This window comes from Corvus hawaiiensis, chromosome 1 (genome assembly GCF_020740725.1).
Source record: "Corvus hawaiiensis isolate bCorHaw1 chromosome 1, bCorHaw1.pri.cur, whole genome shotgun sequence".
NCBI classification, from domain to species: Eukaryota; Metazoa; Chordata; class Aves; order Passeriformes; family Corvidae; genus Corvus; species Corvus hawaiiensis.
The window spans coordinates 96,552,396-96,570,745 of NC_063213.1; the positions used below are offsets into that span (position 1 = coordinate 96,552,396).

The following is an 18,350-nucleotide window of genomic DNA, read 5'->3' on the forward strand; positions in this document are numbered from 1 at the left end:
GAGAACATTCCCCCTTCCTGGTATTCCGTGGTCAGACTCGAGCGAGGTCTGGGTGCATCCATGGCACCGTTCTGCAGCTGCAAAGCTGAGGCATGGCCAGGCTGGATGATGCTTCCTGCCCCAAAAATGCTCGGAAGGGGCCTGGTGTGACCCAGAAAAGTGCTGGGAACAGATTGCCGAAGGGTTCCTGGAGCAGGGAATTCTTGGGGGATGATAACGTACGGATTGTGCCTGGCCTAAAAACACAGAGGTGTCTCCGTGAGTGAATTCCCGCTTTAAACCAACCCCACGCTCCGAAAACGCCGCTTTGATGTTCCATAATCCCCAAATCCACCGATTTGCAGCTGTTTTCCCTCCTTCCTTCCGGCTGGGAGCAGCTGGAGAGCTCAAACCCCCCGAAAACACCTCGTTACCCCCCAAAATCACCTCGCGAGCCCCCGGAACGTGGATGCTGACGATTCCCCGGGGGATCTGGCGGCCGTGGCGCAGCCGACATATGGCGCGAGCTGAGGAGCCGCTGCCGACAGATTTTTGGTTCGTTTTCCGAGAAAAACACGGATAAACACAGGCTCTTGCTGTTTAAAAATTGACTCATCATTTTCCTTAAACAAACAGCCAAATCTGGAGGCTCCCGAGGCGGGAGAGGGCTCAGGGGTGGGAATTGCCAGCGCCGGGGTTTCGCCGCTGGAATCGTTGCCCCGCCAGGCTCCCGGATGGCCACGGGACAGTGCCGGTGACACCCGGGCTGAGCGTGTCCCCGAGCCCTCTGGAAGTGCCACCTCGCGCTTCCCAAGGATCCCGGGAGGAAGAGAGCCACCCGACCCTAAATTTGAGGAGTTTCAGGTAGGGATGCTGCTGCTGCTGCTGCTGCTTGTGTGGGGGGTCCAAGGAGCTTTGCTGCCCCTCCGTTGGATTGCCGGGAATATCCAGGGATGGATGCTCATGGAGCTTGTCCTGGGAGCAGAGAGAGGGCCCGGGGAGCCGGAGCAGCTCCGGCAGCGACAAGGAGATGCCGTAATTGTGTTCCTCTCCCACGCAGTGCCAGGCAATGGTGCGCTCGCCTCCGCCCCCGGGAAGGATCCCGGCTGGAAGGACCCCCCCCCCCCCCCCGCCTCTTCTCTGCCCCCCAAAACACCCCTGGGGTCCCCACAGATCCTCCAGGGATTCCATCTCCAAGTGGGAGAGGTGGGAGGAGCAGGATTGGGGTCGGGGGGGGGGCAGCGGCAGCCCCAAAGCCGGAGTTTTTCCAGGCACGGGGGGGGGCTCCGGGATGGGGTCCCTGCGGAGACCTGGAGCCGCTCGTCCCCTTCCAAAGGTCCCGTCCCTATGGAAGCGTGGTGATGGATGGGGGCCGAGGATGGAAAATGTGGTGTCAGCTGTGCCGGGAGCCGGGGTGGGAGCAGGAAAAGCCCCTCTGGAGCGGGGCCGGGCTGCGGGGTGGGCGCAAAGGAATTCTGAACTTTCCAACAGCCGGCGGAGCGGCAGCGGCGGGGTCAGAGCGGCCGGGGCTGGGGGGTCACCGCTGGGTCCTGCTGGGGAGGGGGGTCCGGCCCTCCCATCCCGGGGTCCCTGCGGGGGGAGGATTGTCCCCAGCGTCCCTGGGGACAGGGGACACCGTCCTGCCTGGCGCACCCTGCCAGGGGAAGGCAGCGGGGTCTGGGGGGTCCCTCCCCGTGGCACAGGGGGGGTCCCCAGGGTGCTCACAGGGGAGGCTTTGGGGGGAAAAAGCTGGATTTTTGGGACAGCCTCGTCCCCAGGAAGCGCTGGATTCCCAGACTGGCAGATCCCGCTCCGGGCGCTGACGTTTGGGGATGGGGGCTGCCCCTGCGTGTTCCCCCCCCGCCCCACCACCACACACAGCCTGGGGTCCTCGTGACCCCCCGGCTCTTTTTGGGGTCCCCCCCCAGCCCGCAAGGGTAAAGGCTGGGCGGGCAAACAGCGGCCGGCACCCAATTTGGGGAGGGGGGCACCCTCAGCACCCCCTTTTTTTTTTTTGGGAAGGAGCCGCTGCGGGGGTGCCGTACCTGGGAATGGGGCGGGGGGGCCGCATTCCCGCATCCCCCATCCCCCCGGGGAGGCGGTGTGGGAGCGGCCGCCCATCCCTCGCCCCCCCTGCGCCATCCCCACTCCTCCTTCCTCCTCCTCCTCCTCCTCCTCCTCCCGCTCCGTCACCGCGGGGGCCAGGCCTGAGCTTCATCGTCATCGTCATCATCTTCCTCTGTGTGGTTCCCCCCCATCCACCCACCCATCCATCCCAAAATCCCGCCGAGCCCGGCGATTCCATGGTGCGGGAAGGCGGCATGGCCCGGACCCCCTACAGCTCCACGCAGGACATCCAGATGGACGTCTTGGACAACGCCGCGCTCCAGGTGACACCCCCGGGAATTTGGGGGGGCGGCAGGGGGGTGTCAGCATCGCCCGCACCCCCGCGCTGAGCGGCGAGAGGGGGGGAGGGGGAGGGCTCATCCCATGGGATTCCCCCGTGGGGCTGGGGGCAAGAGATGGGGCTCGCCCCTTCCCCCCAAATCCCGACACCCCATAACGGGGTGATCCCCTCCTCTCAGCATCCCCCCCCAAAAAAGGGTGTCCTCCCCATAAGCCTCGGAGAGACCCCAAATCCAGCCCCCCCCCTCAGTTTCCCAGTCCCCTGGGCTTTGCCCCCCAAAGTGGGCAGGTGGGGTTTGGGGGGGTGTTGTGCCCACCGGGAAAGTTTTAGGAATTGGGAAAACTCTTGGGGTGCTCCCTCCCCCTCACCCCTTCCCTTGGCTTGTCCCCTCTGGTTTAGGGGGGGAAGAGGGACGCGTCCCTCACTGGTCCCAGAGGGGTGGGGGGCACTGGGGACAGAGCCCCCCTCTCTCCGTGCTCTTGGGGAGCGCCAGCCAGGTGGGGTGACGGTTTTTGGGGTGGGGGTCTCAAGGGATGGGGGGCAGAGGGAGCCTCGTCACTGAACCCCCAGCCCCGTGGGTGGGATGTGTGTGTGTGGGGGGGTCCTGGACCTAAAAATACCCAGCATGGGGACCCCCCACCCCCGGGCTGGGTGGCAGCTGGGCCCAGCTGTCCCTCGGGGACACTGGGGGGGTGACAGCCCCGCTGTCGCCAGCGTTGTTCCCCCTTTTACCTCCCCCAGAGGGAGGGAGCTGCCTCAGGGGGGGCACTGGGACACCCCCAGCTCCACCAGCACATCCCAGTAGGAGGGAGCGGGGGTCCCGTGGGGGTGGGTGCCCACGCTGGTCTCGGGCACTGGAGTGGTGGGGGGGGTGGGGGGGCTCCCCATTGCTGTCACCCCCCCCAGTGGGGGGGGCTGATTGGGCTCTGGTTTGACTGGGGGGGGGGGGGCTGCAGTTTGAGGGCTGCTCCCCCCAACCCGCTCAGCCCCACTGCGTCCCTGCCCGTGGCGTTGGGGTCGCAGCCCCCCAATAACGCGACCCCCGGGAAGGGGCAGCCCCATCCCGCCCCATCTCATCCCATCCCATCCCATCCCATCCCATCCCATCCCATCCCATCCCATCCCATCCCCTTCCCGAGCCCCCCGGGAGCTGCAGAGCGGGGGTGGAGGGGGCCGGAGCATCCCCGGCAGCGGGGGCTGGGGGCTGGGGGATGGGGGGGGGGGGTGCAGAGCTGCCCCCCGAGTTTTGGTGGGAGTTTTGGGGGTCCAACACTCCCCTGTCGCCCCCTCCCCTATTCCCAGGGCAAGTACAGCAGGCGCAAGAGCCGCTTCAAGCGCTCGGACGGCAGCACCTCGTCCGACACCACCTCCAACAGCTTCGTCCGGCAGGTGAGGGGGGCCCCGGCACTTTTGGGGGGTCCCAGCGGTCCTTTCCCCTTCGGGGGCTGAGGTGGGGTCACACCGAGCCGGACCTGGCTGTGCCCTCCCGCCCCTCTCTGCTCTGCCGCGGGTGCTGCAGGGGTCCCCCCACCCAAATTGCAGCCCCCCCAGGGGTCCCCTGCTCCTTTTGGGGTGCCAGGGAAGGGACACAACCCTGGCACCCCCCAGCTGGCACCAAACCCGCCCTCCCCACCCCTGTGGCTCGGCAGGGCCCCCACCCCCTGCCCGGCACCGGGCTAAATATACCCGGGGCTGAAACCTGAGCCCCCCGTGCCCAGCCCTGCGCCCGCCCCGCTCGCCCCCGGCCCTGCCACCATGGAGATCCCCGGCAAAGACCCCCGCGGCCCCGGTGAGCGACCCCCGCGGCCCCCCAGGACCCCCCGCCCCCTCCCCTGCCCGCTCTGCCCTCGGCGCGGGGTCCCCCTCGGCTCTGTGGGGTCAGTCCCGGGAGCTGGGGGGGCTCTGTGGGGTGAGGGGGTCGTGCCCGGACACCGGTGACCCCCCCAAAATCCCCTCCGTGGGGCAGGAGGAGAGGGCAGCTGGGCTGTGCCCCGTGGGTTTTGGGGAGGGGGTCCCCCGGGGGTCCGCAGCCCCATGGCTGGGGGTGGGGGGCTGTGCAGAGGGGCTGAGCGACCCCCAAATCCCCGGTGTTGGGAAAGGCTGGGACAAACCAGGGATGGGGAGTCCCGCAACCCCGAGAGGCTCTGGTGGGGCTGGGGGCATTTGGGGGGGCTGGGGGGGGATGTCCCCCACGTCACCCCCCCTGCTGGGGCTGGGGCATCCCGTGGGTGTCCCCGCTGTCCCCCCGACCCCGGTCCTGGGGCTGGGGGTTGAGCGGGGGGTCCCCAATCCCACCCCAGCTCCAACCTTGTCCCGGGATGACCCCGAGCCGCCCCGCAGCGCCCTGTCCCCATTGCCCTGGGACCCTGTGGTGGGGACAGCGCTGTCCCCCTGGCCTGCCCTGGCGTGGGGGACACTCGGGGGGTCCCCGCTGCCTTCCCGGCTCTCGGAGAGGCCCCGGGGAGCGGGATGGGAGCTGGGCCGGTGTCACGTTCCCGGCCGGAGCGGTGGCAACAGCTGCCGTGTGTGTGTGTGTCCCTCTCCTGCCGTGACCCCGGCTCCGGGCAGGACCGGCCCCTGCTCGGGGTGGCTTCTCCAGAGGCTGCGGTGACGGGCACCAGTGGCAGGGTGCTGGGAGGTCGCAGGGCTCCATCGGGGATGGGCTCCCTGCTCTGGGGAGGGGGCACAGGGTGGGCTGAGCCCCCTCCCCGCTGCCGCAGGGCTCGGCTGAGTCCTACACCAGCCGCCCCTCGGACTCGGATGTGTCGCTGGAGGAGGACCGCGAGGCGCTGCGCAAGGAGGCCGAGCGCCAGGCCATGGCACAGCTGGAGAAAGCCAAGGTGGGACAGCCGGGATGGAACCCCCCCGGCACCCCCTGTGCCCCATCCCTGCCGTATCCCATCCTCTGGAGCCATCCACTGGGAAGGCAGTGGGGTCTGCTGGGCGGAACTGGGAGCCTGGGTTCTCACCTTGGCTGAGTGTCCATCGAGCTGTGGGGGTAATTAGCTAATGAGCCCCTCGTTAGCTGCTGGCCAGGGTTGTGGCGACTCCCCAGCCGTGGCTCTGGTGAGGAGCTGAGCCCAGCTGGTGACACCAGCACCGGCACCTGCCTGGCCAGGGTGGGGTGAGGGGGGTGGAATCTCGCTGTTTTGGGGTGGCAGGGGTTGGGATCTCGCTGTTTTGGGGTGGCAGGGGTTGGGATCTCACTGTTTTGGGGTGGCAGGGGTTGGGATCTCGCTGTTTTGGGGTGGCAGGGGTTGGGATCTTGCTGTTTTGGGGTGGCAGGGGTTGGGATCTCGCTGTTTTGGGGTGGCAGGGGTTGGGATCTCACTGTTTTGGGGTGGCAGGGAGTGGAATGTCGCTGTTTTGGGGGTGGCAGGGAGTGGAATGTCCCCGTTTTGGGGCGGGGGGCAGCTGCCGACCCCTCTCGCGTTGGCAGACGAAGCCGGTGGCGTTCGCCGTGCGCACCAACGTGGGCTACAACCCTTCGGCCACCGACGACGTGCCGGTGCAGGGCATGGCCATCTGCTTCGAGCCCAAGGACTTCCTGCACATCAAGGAGGTGGGAGCGGGCTGGGGGGGCCGGGGGGCAGCGCTGGGGTGGATGTGGGGCGGTTTTAAGGTGTTTCTCCCCCCCCCCCCCTCCCCTGGAGCAGAAGTACAACAACGACTGGTGGATCGGGCGGCTGGTGAAGGAGGGCTGCGAGGTGGGCTTCATCCCCAGCCCTGTCAAGCTGGAGAACATGCGGCTGCTGCAGGAGCAGAAGATGAGGCAGAACCGCCTGAGCTCGAGGTGAGGCTCACCCCGACCCCCCGACCCCCTCCCCCAGCTCTCCCCGGACCCCCCCAATCCATCCCACCCTCACCCCTCTCTCCGTGCTTCTCCCACACAGCAAATCGGGCGACAACTCCAGCTCCAGCCTGGGCGATGTGGTGACGGGGACCCGCCGGCCAACCCCCCCGGCCAGCGGTAAGAGTGTCCCGGGTCCCCTCGGCCCCGGCAGGTCCAGCCTGGGGGTCCTTCCCCCACCTCCCCACGGGTGACCCCTTCGTCCCCTCCGCCCCGGGTGCAGGCAGGGTGACCCCACTTCCCCCGGGACCTCTCTCCTCTGCTTCTCCTCTTCCAGCCCCATCACCCCCTCACCTTTCCCAGCCTCCCCATCTCCATTCCCCCTCCTCTTCTTCCATCGCCATTATCGCTCTTCTTCTCTCCCTGCCCTCTCCCGGCTCCGGCCGTCCCCAGGTGGCCTGGACATGCCTAGCTTTGCCTTTGATCCCGATGAGTTAGAGGAGGAGGAGGCCATGGAGACCCAGCGCTCCCCTAAGAGTAGCGTGAGCAGTGTCACCACCCCCCCCGCCCACAACAAGCGCATCCCCTTCTTTAGGAAGGTAACGGCCCCCGCCGGCCTCGCCTCGCCTGCTGCACCCCGCTGCCTGCCCTAACACTGCCGGGGGGCTGGGGGCACCCACGGGGGCTGGGGCCACCCCACGGGGGCTGGGGGCAAGCGCTGCCCCGGCACAGGGTGAGCCCTGCAGCCAGGGGTCAGTGCGGGGCTGACCCCCCCCGTTGTCAATGGGATGGGTCAGTCCGTGGCTGCGTCCCCCCCATGGACTGTGGGATGGATCAGTCCGTGGCTGTATCCCCCCTGTTGTCAATGGGATGGATCAGTCCGTGGCTGCACCCCCCCCCCCCGTTGTCAATGGGATGGATCAGTCCGTGGCTGCATCCCCCCATGGACCGTGGGATGGATCAGTCCGTGGCTGCACCCCCCATGGACCGTGGGATGGATCAGTCCGTGGCTGTGTCCCCCCTGTTGTCAATGGGATGGATCAGTCCGTGGCTGCATCCCCCCTGTTGTCAATGGGATGGATCAGTCCGTGGCTGCATCCCCCCATGGACCGTGGGATGGATCAGTCCGTGGCTGTGTCCCCCCTGTTGTCAATGGGATGGATCAGTCCGTGGCTGCATCCCCCCTGTTGTCAATGGGATGGATCAGTCCGTGGCTGCATCCCCCCATGGACCGTGGGATGGATCAGTCCGTGGCTGTGTCCCCCCTGTTGTCAATGGGATGGATCAGTCCGTGGCTGCATCCCCCCTGTTGTCAATGGGATGGATCAGTCCGTGGCTGCATCCCCCCATGGACCGTGGGATGGATCAGTCCGTGGCTGTGTCCCCCCTGTTGTCAATGGGATGGATCAGTCCGTGGCTGCATCCCCCCATGGTCCATGGGATGGATTCATCTATGGGTATATCCCCCCTATGGACCGTGGGATGGATCAGTCCGTGGCTGTGTCCCCCCTGTTGTCAGTTGGATGGATCAGTCCGTGGGTGCATCCCCCCCGTGGGCCATGGGATGGATCAGTCCGTGGGTGCATCCCCCCCGTGGGCCATGGGATGGATCAGTCCGTGGCTGCGTCCCGCCCGTGGTCCATGGGATGGATCAGTCCGTGGCTGCATCCCCCCTGTTGTCAATGGGATGGATCAGTCCGTGGTTGCATCCCCCCCGTGGGCCATGGGATGGATCAGTCCCCTGTGATCCGTGGGATGGATCCATCCAATCCATCCATGGTGACACTCCCCCATGATCCCCGGGGTGGATCAGTCCGTGGCTGTGATCCCCCCTCGTCCATAGGATGGATCAGCCCGTGCCCCCCCTCCCGGTCGCCTCCCCCCGCAGTGTGCGCATGGTGTGTTCCAGCACGGCCGGTGTCTCGTCCCCCCTGCGACTGAGAATGGACCATTCCTCCCCCCCAAACTGGGCACAAGCTGGGGGGGTTCGGGCGCAACCACAACGCAGGACGCGGGGGGGGGTGGGGGGGGGTGTCTGCAGAGACTTCTGGGGCAAGCAGGCCTGTGGGGGGGGGAGTCCCAGCTGCCCCCCAAGCCCTGCAGAGCCCCCGCTGGCCCCCAGAGCTGCCCCAGAGTGGGCGATGCCTCGTGTGTGACTCCCTGGGGCACCCCCGGCTCACACGGGTGTCACCTGGGGCACCCCTTGGGTCATGCACACGGCTCTGGGGCACGGCCGGGGTCACACACGTGTCCTTTGGGCACCCCGTACGTGACACACACGGCCCTGGGCCACCTCTGGGTCACACACGTGTGTCACTGGGTCACACACGTGTCCCTGGGTCACTTTTGGGTCACACACGTGTCCCTGGGTCATCTCCTGGTCACGCGTGTGTCACTGGGTCACACACATGTCCCTTGGGGCACCCCACGGATCACACACGCGTCCCCTGGACCACTCCCTGGGTCACACACGTGTCCTTTGGGCACCCTGTGGATCACACACGTGCCCCTGGGTCACTTTTGGGTCACACACATGTCCCCTGGGTCACCTTTGGGTCACACACGTGCCCCTGGCTCAGCCTCCAGGTCACATATGTGTCCTTGGGGTGCCCTGGAGGGTCACGCCCGTGTCCCTGGCTCATCCCTTGGGTCACACGCGTGTCCCTGGCTCATCCCTTGGGTCACGCCCGTGTCCCTGGCTCACCCCGGGGGTCACGCCCGTGTCCCCGCGCCCCCCGGTGCCCCGTGCCCGCGGGTAACACGCATGCCTTGTTTGTCTCCTCTCGCCCCCCGGCCCCTGCGGCCCCCTGGGACGTAGCGAAGCAGAAGCAGAAGTCGGTGAGTAGCGCCAGGACCCCCGGGAGGGCCCGCGGGATGGGGCTGGGAGGTGCCCCCTGCTTGCAGCCCCCCCCCCTCCTGCCCCCCCAAAAACCCCAGAGCCGCCCCCGCGGGGGCGAAGCCGAGCGTGCCCCGTGTCCCCCTCCCCTGGCCCTGGTGACGCCCGGCTCTGTCCCCAGACCGAGCACGTGCCCCCGTACGACGTGGTGCCCTCCATGCGCCCCATCATCCTCGTGGGGCCGTCGCTGAAGGGCTACGAGGTGAGCAGTGGGGCACGGGGGGAGCGCTCGGGGGGCTCGGGGGGGACCCCAGCCCCACGTTGTCCCTCTGGCCTTGCTGTCCCCCCCCCTTCCCCAGGTCACGGACATGATGCAGAAGGCGCTGTTTGACTTCCTGAAGCATCGCTTTGATGGCAGGTGAGGGGGGGCTGCATGGCCAGGGACCCCTAAACCCGTGAGGGGACCCCTAAACCCATAGAGGGACCTCTAAATCCATGTGCAGAGCCGTAACCCCATAGAGGGAACCCCAAACCCATAGAGGGACCTCTGAATTCACGGGGGACCCCTAAACCTACAATGGGACCCCTAAACCTATAATGGGGCCCCTAAACACACTGAAGGACCCCTAAGCCCATGAAGGAACCCCCTAAATGCATAGAGGGACCCCTAACCCCATAGAGGAACCCGTAAATTAGGGGAGAGCCCTAATTTAACAGGGGGGACCCCAAACCCTAATGCCATGGGAGACCCCTGAACGCATAGGGGGGACCTCTAAAACCATGAGGGGACCCCAGCTCTGTGGAGAACTCCTAATCCAACGGAAGACCCCAAATTCTGTGGAGGACCCCTAACCCTATGGAGGGACCCCGAACTCTGTGGAGGATCCTTAATCCTGTGAAGGATCTCTAAACCCACAGGGGGACCCCAAAACCCATGGGGGGGGAGCCCTAATCTCCCAGGAAGGAGGCCTAAAACCACAGGGAGGCTCCTAACCCCATGGGGGGGGACCCCTAAATCCACAAGGGGCCCCCCTAATCCCATGGGGGGAATCCCTAAACCCACAGGAAAACAGGGTGGGTCCTGCTCGTCCAGCTCCAGCAGTGTGGGGTGCCAGGAATGGGGTGCCAGCGGGGTCTGGGAGGGGTGGGTGTGGATGTGGGGGGGTCCCCCCGCCGTCGCTGTCCCCGCTGTGTCCCCAGGATCTCCATCACGCGGGTCACAGCCGACATCTCCCTGGCCAAGCGCTCCGTGCTCAACAACCCCAGCAAGCACACGATCATCGAGCGCTCCAGCACCCGCTCCAGCCTGGGTACGGCCCCCCCGGACCCCCCCCCCCGGCCCGCGGGAGCCCCCCCAAGCCTCCATCTGTATCAGCCCCCGGCGTGGGGTGACAAACGGGGGGCCCTGTGCTCCCCCCGGGCTGTGACTCAGAGCCTCTGCTCCTCCTCCTCCTCATCCTCATTCTCCTCCTTCTCCTCATCCTCATTTTCCTTCTCCTCATCCTCTTCATCATCCTCCCCCTCATCCTCTCCCTTATCCTCACCCTCATTCTCCTCCTCACCCTCCTCCTTTTCCTCCTCCTCCTCTTTTATCTTCTCTGTTGTGTTTTTTTTTTTCCCTATTTCTCCTTTCTTTTGGGGTTCCTCCCCTCCGTGCTGCCTCCTTCCTCCCCTGCTCCTGATACAGATGTCTTGGGTACGTAACAGGGACCCGCCGGGACCTCCGGCAGCCCCCCCGGCCCTGAGCAGGTGCTGAGGGTTGGGGACACCCTGGTGACACCGCCCTGTCTGACCCCCCCTCCATCCGTGCCTGCGTGGTTTGGGGTGGGGGGGCTTCACCCCTTCCTCGCCCAGCCGGTGCCACCTCCCTCCCGCAGTGACCCCGTGGCCCTGCGGTGACACCGAGGTGGCCAAGTCCCAGGACAAGCCCCCTCCTGCTCCTGTCCCCGTCCCGTGCCCCTCATCCCATCTCCCAGCCGTTGTCCCCACGTGCTGTCCCCCCGACCCTCACCCCGTCCCTGCGTCCCGCCCCCCCAGCCGAGGTGCAGAGCGAGACCGAGCGGATCTTCGAGCTGGCCCGGACGCTGCAGTTGGTGGCCCTGGACGCCGACACCATCAACCACCCGGCCCAGCTGGCCAAGACCTCCCTGGCCCCCATCATCGTCTACATCAAAATCACCTCCCCCAAGGTGGGTGCGGGCCCCGGGGCGGCTGGGGGGGCAGTGCCAGCTCCTCCCTGCCACGCTGGGGGAGCTGGGCAGGCTCCGGCCAGGTCTCCACGGCCACCCCAGACTGTCCCCTCCTGCCCAGGTGCTGCAGCGGCTGGTGAAGTCCAGGGGGAAGTCCCAGGCCAAGCACCTCAACGTGCAGATGGTGGCCTCGGACAAGCTGGCACAGTGCCCACCTGTGAGTGTGCCCCGGCCACCTTGACCGCACCCTGACCACCCCCTGACCACCCCCTGCCCAACATCGGCCTGCCCTGTCCCATAGATGCCACCCCATCCCACTGACCCCACCCTGTCCCATAGGCTCTGCCCTGGGTCCTATAGGCTCCACCCCATCCCACTGACCCCACCCTGTCCCATAGGCTCTGCCCTGGGTCCTATAGGCTCCACCCCATCCCACTGACCCCACCCTGTCCCATAGGCTCTGCCCTGGGTCCTATAGGCTCCACCCCATCCCACTGACCCCACCCTGTCCCATAGGCTCTGCCCCATGTCCGGGTGCCCCACCCTGTCCCATTGTCCCTGACCTGTCCTGTGGCCTCTGCCCTGTGTCCTATTGCCCCCACCCTGCCCTATAGGCTCTACCATCCCAATGACCCCTGTCCCACAGGCTCTGCCCCATGTCCCGTAGGCTCCACCGTGTCCCCTTATCCCCACCCCATACCCGGCTGCCCCTCCCTGTCCCAGTGTCCCCACCCTGTCCCAGCTGTCCCGCCCTGCCCCAGCTCCCTCCCGTCCCTCCCGCAGGAGATGTTCGACATCGTGCTGGACGAGAACCAGCTGGAGGAGGCCTGCGAGCACCTGGCCGAGTACCTGGAGGCCTACTGGAAGGCCACGCACCCGCCCAGCAGCAACCCCCCGAACCCGCTGCTGAACCGCACCATGGCCACGGCCGCGCTGGCCGCCAGCCCCGCGCCCGTCTCCAACCTCCAGGTACAGGTGCTCACCTCCCTGCGCAGGAACCTCAACCTCTGGGGCCGCGAGGCCACCCCCAGCCCCCCCGGAGCCCTGGAGGAGCACACGCTGTGAGGAGGCGGCGGGGACACCCCCCCGGCCCTCGGGAGAGCCCTGGGATCGGGGACAGCCCGGGGAGTTCACGGCCCCCTCAGGGTGTGGGACTGGCCCTGAGGTCACCTGCCCTGGGATCAGGGTCACCCCAGGGGACTGTGGTCCCCCTCCCGGGTGTGGGACTGTCCCTGAAGTCACCTGTCCTGGGGATGTGTTCTGCACCCTGGGATTGGGAATACCCCTGGGATCGGGGGCACCAGGGGAACCATGGCCCCCCAGGTGTGGGACTGTCCCTGGGGTCACCTGCCCTGGGAACCTGCTCTCCACCCTGGGACTGGGGCCACCTGTCCTGGGGTCAGGGTCACCCCAGGGGACCGTGGCCCCCGGCTGTGGGGTCACCGGCCCTGGGGACCCTGGGAGCCCATGGGATTGGGGTCACTATGGGGAACCACAGCCCCCCAGGAGTGGGACCAGCCCTGGGTTTGTCCCTTTGGGAACCTGTGCCCCCCCCCCCCCCCCCCCCGCCCCCAGCGGTACTGCAGGCCCCTGGCATGGGACTGTTCCTGGGATCGGGGTCACCCCAGGGACCTGCCCCCATTCCCGGACTGGGGCCATCACTGGGATCAGCCCTGGGGATCTCTCCTGCCTGGGACTGGTGCCAGCCCCACATTCGGGGTCTCCTGGGAATCTGTGCCTCCTCCGAGTCCTGGAGCTGCCCTGGGGATTGGGAACTCCCAGGCTCTGCCCCCTTTGAGACCCACCCTGTGCCTTCCTGGGGGCTGCCGGGGTGCCAGACCCCCCCTTCCCACACCTCTCTGGGGGAGCTGCAGTGGTGGTGAGGGTTTGGGGGTGTCCTGGGTGGGCCGGGCAAGAGGCAAAGCCCCATCCCACCGTGGCCACTGCGGTGCTGAGCCGGGCGTCCTGCAGCTACCGCCGGGGCTGGGGACAGAGGGGGGACACGTGTCCTGTGTTGTCTGTCGCTAAATCTTCCAGCGAGCCCCCACCCTGCATCCCCCTCCCCATTCCCTGCCCCGGTGCCTCCCCGCTGAGCCCTGCTGCCGTCGTGTCACGAGTGAGCGGCGCGGGCAGGCCAGGCTGGGCAGGAGCGTGTGACCCCCTCCGGCCGCCGGCTGACCCCCACTAACCCCCCACTAACCCCTCCCTGACCCCCCAGCCCCCCGCCCGTCCAGCCCCGCATGGTGTGGTTGCTTCTCGCACCCAGGCTCCGTACCCGGAGGGGGAGCACGGCCGCCTCCGGCAGGGCCCGGGGGACTCGGGGGGCCGTGGGCAGGGCAGACCCCCCCCCGCCGCCCACCCGGCCGGGCCCCCCGCAGCCTGTCCCGCCAGGACACCTTCGACTCGGAGCCGCCGGGCAGCCGGGACTCGGCCGGCACGGAGCCCGGAGATTCCTGCTGCATGGACATCGAGATGGACCCCGTCGAGGAGGAGCCGCCGGGCCCCCCCGGGGCCGGACCCCACCCGCCCCCCGGCGCCTGGGACGGGGCCGAGCCCGGCCGCGAGGGCCGGGGGCTGCGGGGCCGAGCCAAGGGCCAGGAGCCGCTGGGCCAGAGCGACGGGGAGGGCTGGGGCCAGGACGTTTACATGCGTTAGGGTGAGGGGGTGCGGGCAGGGGGCTCCCCCCCAGCGCTGGTTTTGGGGTGCGGGACAGCCCCGCCGGTTGCCTTTGTGCCCCCCCGAGCCCGGCCAGCAGTGCCATGGGGAGCCCCCGCTTTGCCTTGGGGGCTCCCCCTGCCCCACTCTCCGCTGAGGGGGGGTCTCCCCCTGCCGCAGCCCCCCAGCATCTCGCGGTGCCTCGGGCCCTCCCTGCCCGGCAGGGACAGCAAGTGACCAAAGGGGACCCGGCGTGTCCCCGTCCCCCAGGCACGGGGCGGGGGCCGTGCCCCCCCTGCCCAGCCCTGCCTGCTGGGTGCCCCCCGCTTCTCCATGGTGCTCTCGGCCACCCGGCTGCAGGGGCCCCCGGAGCTGGCCGTGGCCGTGGGGGGGTCCCTGCCAGCTGCCCCCCACCCCGGCGGTGCCTGGCACTGCCCCCACAGCCGCCGGCCCCCCCGGGGGGGTGCATGCGTGTGCGGTGTGTGAGGGGCTTTGGGGGCTCCCCGCTGCCCCAGGCTGTGCCCCCCGAGGCGCTGCCTGCCCGAAGAGGGGGGGGGGGGGGGCAGTTTGCATGTGTTTGCCTTGGGGGGGGCTCTGCCTGTTTTGGGGGGTGGGGGGTGAATCTGAGCCAGTTTTGGGGGTCTAACCCGTGCTAACAGCTGCCCAGCCCTGGCCTGCCGGGGGGTCGCGCTGTCCTGGGACCGCCAGGCCCCGGTCCCCCCTTCCCAACCCCCCCCTTCCCGTTCCAACCCCCCCCACCCCCGCCGTGCCTGTCCACGCTCGCCCTGTCCAGCCGTGTCCGTCTGTCTGTCCGTCCGTGAGCCTCTGTCCGTCCCCCCTCGGCCCCCCCGCCCCGCACCCCGGGGCACTGCCTTGTCCTGTGCCCGCCCCGGGGCGTCCCTTGTCCCCCTCAACTCTGCGGGGTGACCACACCAGGGTGGGCTGGGGACACCCCCTGTCCAGCCCTCGCTGCGGGACCGGGCTTGTCCCGCTTATGGGGCAGCCCCTTGCCGCCCCCCCACACCCCTGGGGGCAATGCTGGGGGTCCCCGGGGTCACTGCCTTACCCAGACCACCAGCCCGGGTCGGGGGGCTTGGGGGCACCCAGCTCTGCCGCTGCCAAGCCGCCACCCACGTGTGCCTCAGTTTCCCCCGGTTTTTTTTGGGGGGGGAGGGGGACTCGGTGTCACTGCCTGCCAAGTGCTTTGAGCCCCCCCTGCCCCAGCGCTCGCCCCCGTGGCAGCCACAATCCGGGCAGTGGGGCCCCCCTGCCCCCCCCGCGGGCAGAAGGACGTCCCGTATTTATGTCACTCCACAAACTTTTAATTTAAAGACCCGACAAAAATGTATTTTATTTATTTATTCTCGTTGGTGTGTGTGGGGGGGGGGGGGGGGACTCGCCCCGCTCGCTTGGTTCTTTGTAATAAACATTTCGGTGAGACCTGCCCCGCGCCTGAGCCTGGTGGGGCCTGGGGGGCACGGGGGGCGGGCTGCGGCCACCGCGGCTGAGACCGGACACAGCTCAGCTCTGCAGTGACCGCCGCAGTGACCCTCCCCCCTGCTCGGGGCTGAGCTGAGGATGGAGTCGGGACCTGCCCGGCTCCGGGGAAGGGGCGAGGACCCGACGCGGGGGTCGGGGGAGGGCTCCAGCCCCCCGTGGGGATGGGCAGCGGCAGCCGCCGGGCTCAGCGCGGCGCTGGGCCGGGTTTATCGGCGCTCGGCCGGGTGCGGACACGCCGTGGACACGCCGTGGACACGCTATTTACAGGCAATAAATACAACGCGGGCGCTCAGGGCTGCCGGCACCTCCAGTCGCTCTTCTCCGGCCGGTACTCGAACGCCTTCCTGCGGACAGCACACGGCGACATCGCTGACACCCCCGCCCCTGCCCCACCGCCATCCCCCCGACCCAGGGCTGCGCCCAGGTGTCCCCCACGCCCCCCCGGCCAAGCCGGCACCCCGTACTCACTCTCTGGCGGGCGCGGAGGGCCGGCAGACCAGCCCGGGCTGGCAGGGGCACACCTGGTTGATGCTGAAGGCGAGTCCCCCGGGGGGGACGTGGCAGCTCTGGGCCAGCGCCAGGCGCCGCTGGCACACGCGCTCCCCGTGCTGCCGAGCGCAGCAGCCGCCGGCCCCGCACTCCTCGTCCCGCTGGCACCGCGCTCCTGCGGGCACAGAAAGCGGCCTTAGGGGACGGGGACCCCCACTCCGACCCCGGGGTGGCGACCCCCAGCACCCTCTGGCTTAGCACCGCTCCAGCATCGCGTCCCCCCGCTCGCAGAGTTGTCCCTTGTGTCCCTCCCACGCCAGACCCCCACTCACCGTCCTGCCCGGGGGGCACGGGCTGCTGGCACTTGCCGAACATGCAGACGAGGCCGGAGGTGCAGTGCGGGTCGTGGCGGCAGAACTGCCCCGCGGGCCGCGTGGGCAGGCACAGCCCGAAGTGCTCGTCACAGAAGTGCCCGTGGGCGCAGGGGGTGGCCGGGCTGCACGGGGTCACCTGTGGAGGAGGGGACACAGCACGTCAGGGGGGGTCACACCGCATCCCCCAACCCATCCCTGACGCCGAGACGGGCCAGAAACAGCGCAAAACCCCGTCTGTCCACACGTTGCAAAGCAAAGTTGCGTGTGGGGGTGTTGGAGTGATTTTGGGGGGCCGAGGCTGGCAACAGCGCTCTGCCCGGCTACGGAGCTCCATCCGCAGCCCGCAGCGGTTCCAGGATTTTTTTTTCTCGGGAAAAGAAAACCCGGCGGCCGGGCAGGGGGGCAATACGGGGCGGGGGCCTCGCGGACCCCTAAAAGTCCTGCTCCAGGTGAGGCTCGAACTCACAACCTCGGCATCGCTCGCGTACCGCCCTATAAGTACCGCGCGCTGACCGATTGCGCCACTGGAGCGCCCGGCGCCGCCCGGCGCCACCGCGCCCCCTGCCGGCCCCGCCGCCACCGGCACCGGCCGCGAACGGCCCCCGCCGTGTGCCCCCCCCGCTCCAAAGGGACCCCCCGTGTGCCCCCTCTGCTCCAAATGAACCCCCCCGTGTGCCCCCTCTGCTCCAAAGGCACCCCCCGTGTGCCCCCCCCGCTCCAAAGGCACCCCCCGTGTGCCCCCCCTGCTCCAAATGAACCCCGCCGTGTGCCCCCTTTGCTCCAAAGGCACCCCCCGTGTGCCCCCCCTGCTCCAAAGGCCCCCCCCGTGTGCCCCCTCTGCTCCAAATGAACCCCCCCGTGCGCCCCCTTTGCTCCAAACGGACCCCGCCGTGTGCCCCCCCTGCTCCAAAGGCACCCCCCGTGTGCCCCCCCCGAACGCGAACGGAATCCCCGCGTCCACTCCCGGCCGGGAATGGAACCTCCGTGACCAATCCTGGCTGGAGATGGACCCCTCGCCCCGTGTCCACCCCAGGCCGCAAAGGAACCCCCGTGTCCAGTCCCGGCCTCAAACCGACCCCCCCGTGCCCCTCTGGCTTCAAACGGACCCCTCGTGTGTCCACCCCCGGCCGCAAAAGGACGTCCCATGTTCTCCCCCGGCTGCACACGGACGCCCCGTCCCCCTCTCCCCTTTTGGGGTCACCGTGGGTTCCATCGCCCCTGCTGCAACCCCAGCTGAAAATGTTGTGCCCAGTCTGGGGGTAAACCCCGCTGCCAGCCCTGCTCCCACCCTGGCTGCGAGTTCTGCATCTGCCCCTGTGCCCCCTCTGTGCTCACCCTGCTGCAAATCCTGAGCCCGCCCCGGCTGCAAACCACCCTGAAGCCCACCCTGGCTGGAAATCCTCTCATCTTGTGCCCAGCCTGCTCTCACCCAGCTCTGTGCCCACCTTGGCTGTAAATTCTGTCCTCACCCACCCCTGTGCCCACCCTGCTCCCACCCAGGCTGCAAACCCAGCTCTGTGCCCACCCTGAGCTGTCTCGCACCCCTAATCTCACCCTCTCCATCTCCTACCCTGCTGCACCCGCACCCCTCCTGTCCCCAGGACCCCCCCTCACCCGGGGGTCCCCCACTCCTCACCTCCTCCAGGTCGGTCCCGGGGCTCCTGCTCAGGGCGGCCGCATCGGGCGAGTGCGGAGGCAGGGAGAACATCCATGCCCAGAGGTGCCCGGCGGCGGGGGGCAGGAGCCAGGCGAAGAGGCAGAGGATGGCCGGGGATGTCACCATGGTGCTGGCGGCGGCCGTGGCAGCTCGGCCGCCCCGGAGGGTTTATGTAGCCGCGGGCTATCTCGGCCCCCGCTGCTAAAACTGTTTGCCCACCTAATGGGGTGGGAGGAGGCAATCAGGGGTTAAGGGATTTACATAATTGCCAGCCTTCCCCTCGTGGGGGGGCATCAGCCCCACAGCAAACAGCCCCCCCCGGGGCAGTCTGGCTCCGGCGCCAGCCGCGGGTACAGCCTGGGGTGTCCTGCGTCCCCCCATAGCTCAGGGGGGAGGTGGGTGCAGTTTGGGGTGTCCTGCGTCCCCCCATAGCTCAGGGGGGCGGTGGGTGCAGTTTGGGGTGTCCTGCGTCCC

The 18,350-nt window shown here is 68.4% G+C and overlaps 2 protein-coding genes and 1 non-coding gene across 7 annotated transcripts; 1 reads left to right on the forward strand and 2 right to left on the reverse strand.

Moving 5' to 3' along the window:
* Positions 1-195: 195 nt before the first annotated feature.
* CACNB1 (calcium voltage-gated channel auxiliary subunit beta 1) lies at positions 196-15,301 on the forward strand. 5 transcript variants are annotated; one of them, XM_048318245.1, is made up of 17 exons: positions 196-534; positions 616-843; positions 2,185-2,369; positions 3,689-3,775; positions 5,107-5,226; positions 5,826-5,948; positions 6,043-6,179; positions 6,280-6,356; positions 8,995-9,014; positions 9,194-9,274; positions 9,372-9,430; positions 10,213-10,322; positions 10,700-10,708; positions 11,050-11,201; positions 11,323-11,418; positions 11,985-12,170; positions 13,468-15,301. In XM_048318245.1, exons 3-17 carry the CDS (start codon positions 2,283-2,285, stop codon positions 14,011-14,013), a joined length of 1,890 nt encoding a protein of 629 aa, XP_048174202.1. In that variant the 5' UTR covers positions 196-534; positions 616-843; positions 2,185-2,282; the 3' UTR covers positions 14,014-15,301. The 5 variants fall into 5 exon arrangements, with proteins under 5 accessions (XP_048174202.1, XP_048174184.1, XP_048174194.1 ...); XM_048318227.1 differs by lacking the exons at positions 196-534; positions 616-843 and having other exon boundaries at positions 1,581-2,369; XM_048318237.1 differs by lacking the exons at positions 196-534; positions 616-843; positions 10,700-10,708 and having other exon boundaries at positions 2,044-2,369.
* On the reverse strand, positions 15,222-18,071 carry LOC125332894 (dickkopf-related protein 3-like). The gene is made up of 4 exons (XM_048318271.1): positions 17,856-18,071; positions 16,178-16,355; positions 15,825-16,020; positions 15,222-15,700 (listed from the first exon to the last, which is right to left on the reverse strand). The coding sequence occupies exons 1-4, from the start codon at positions 18,000-18,002 to the stop codon at positions 15,646-15,648; spliced, it is 576 nt and encodes a 191-aa protein (XP_048174228.1). The 5' UTR covers positions 18,003-18,071; the 3' UTR covers positions 15,222-15,645.
* Positions 16,661-16,750, reverse strand: TRNAI-UAU. Its single transcript is given in 2 exon segments — positions 16,661-16,696; positions 16,713-16,750. It is a non-coding gene; the product is annotated as a tRNA-Ile (tRNA).
* Positions 18,072-18,350: the final 279 nt, after the last annotated feature.

Coding starts and splice junctions, on each gene's coding strand:
- CACNB1 (XM_048318227.1), top strand. CDS start 1,812: ATGGGGGCTGCCCCTGCGTGTTCCCCCCCCGCCCCACCACCACACACA. Junction 11,202..11,322: donor TCAAAATCACCTCCCCCAAG/GTGGGTGCGGGC, acceptor CCTCCTGCCCAG/GTGCTGCAGCGGCTGGTGAA. Junction 11,419..11,984: donor AGCTGGCACAGTGCCCACCT/GTGAGTGTGCCC, acceptor TCCCTCCCGCAG/GAGATGTTCGACATCGTGCT.
- LOC125332894 (XM_048318271.1), bottom strand. CDS start 18,002: ATGGTGACATCCCCGGCCATCCTCTGCCTCTTCGCCTGGCTCCTGCCC. Junction 16,356..17,855: donor CCGGGACCGACCTGGAGGAG/GTGAGGAGTGGG, acceptor CCTCCTCCACAG/GTGACCCCGTGCAGCCCGGC. Junction 15,701..15,824: donor CCCTCCGCGCCCGCCAGAGA/GTGAGTACGGGG, acceptor TGCTGTCCGCAG/GAAGGCGTTCGAGTACCGGC.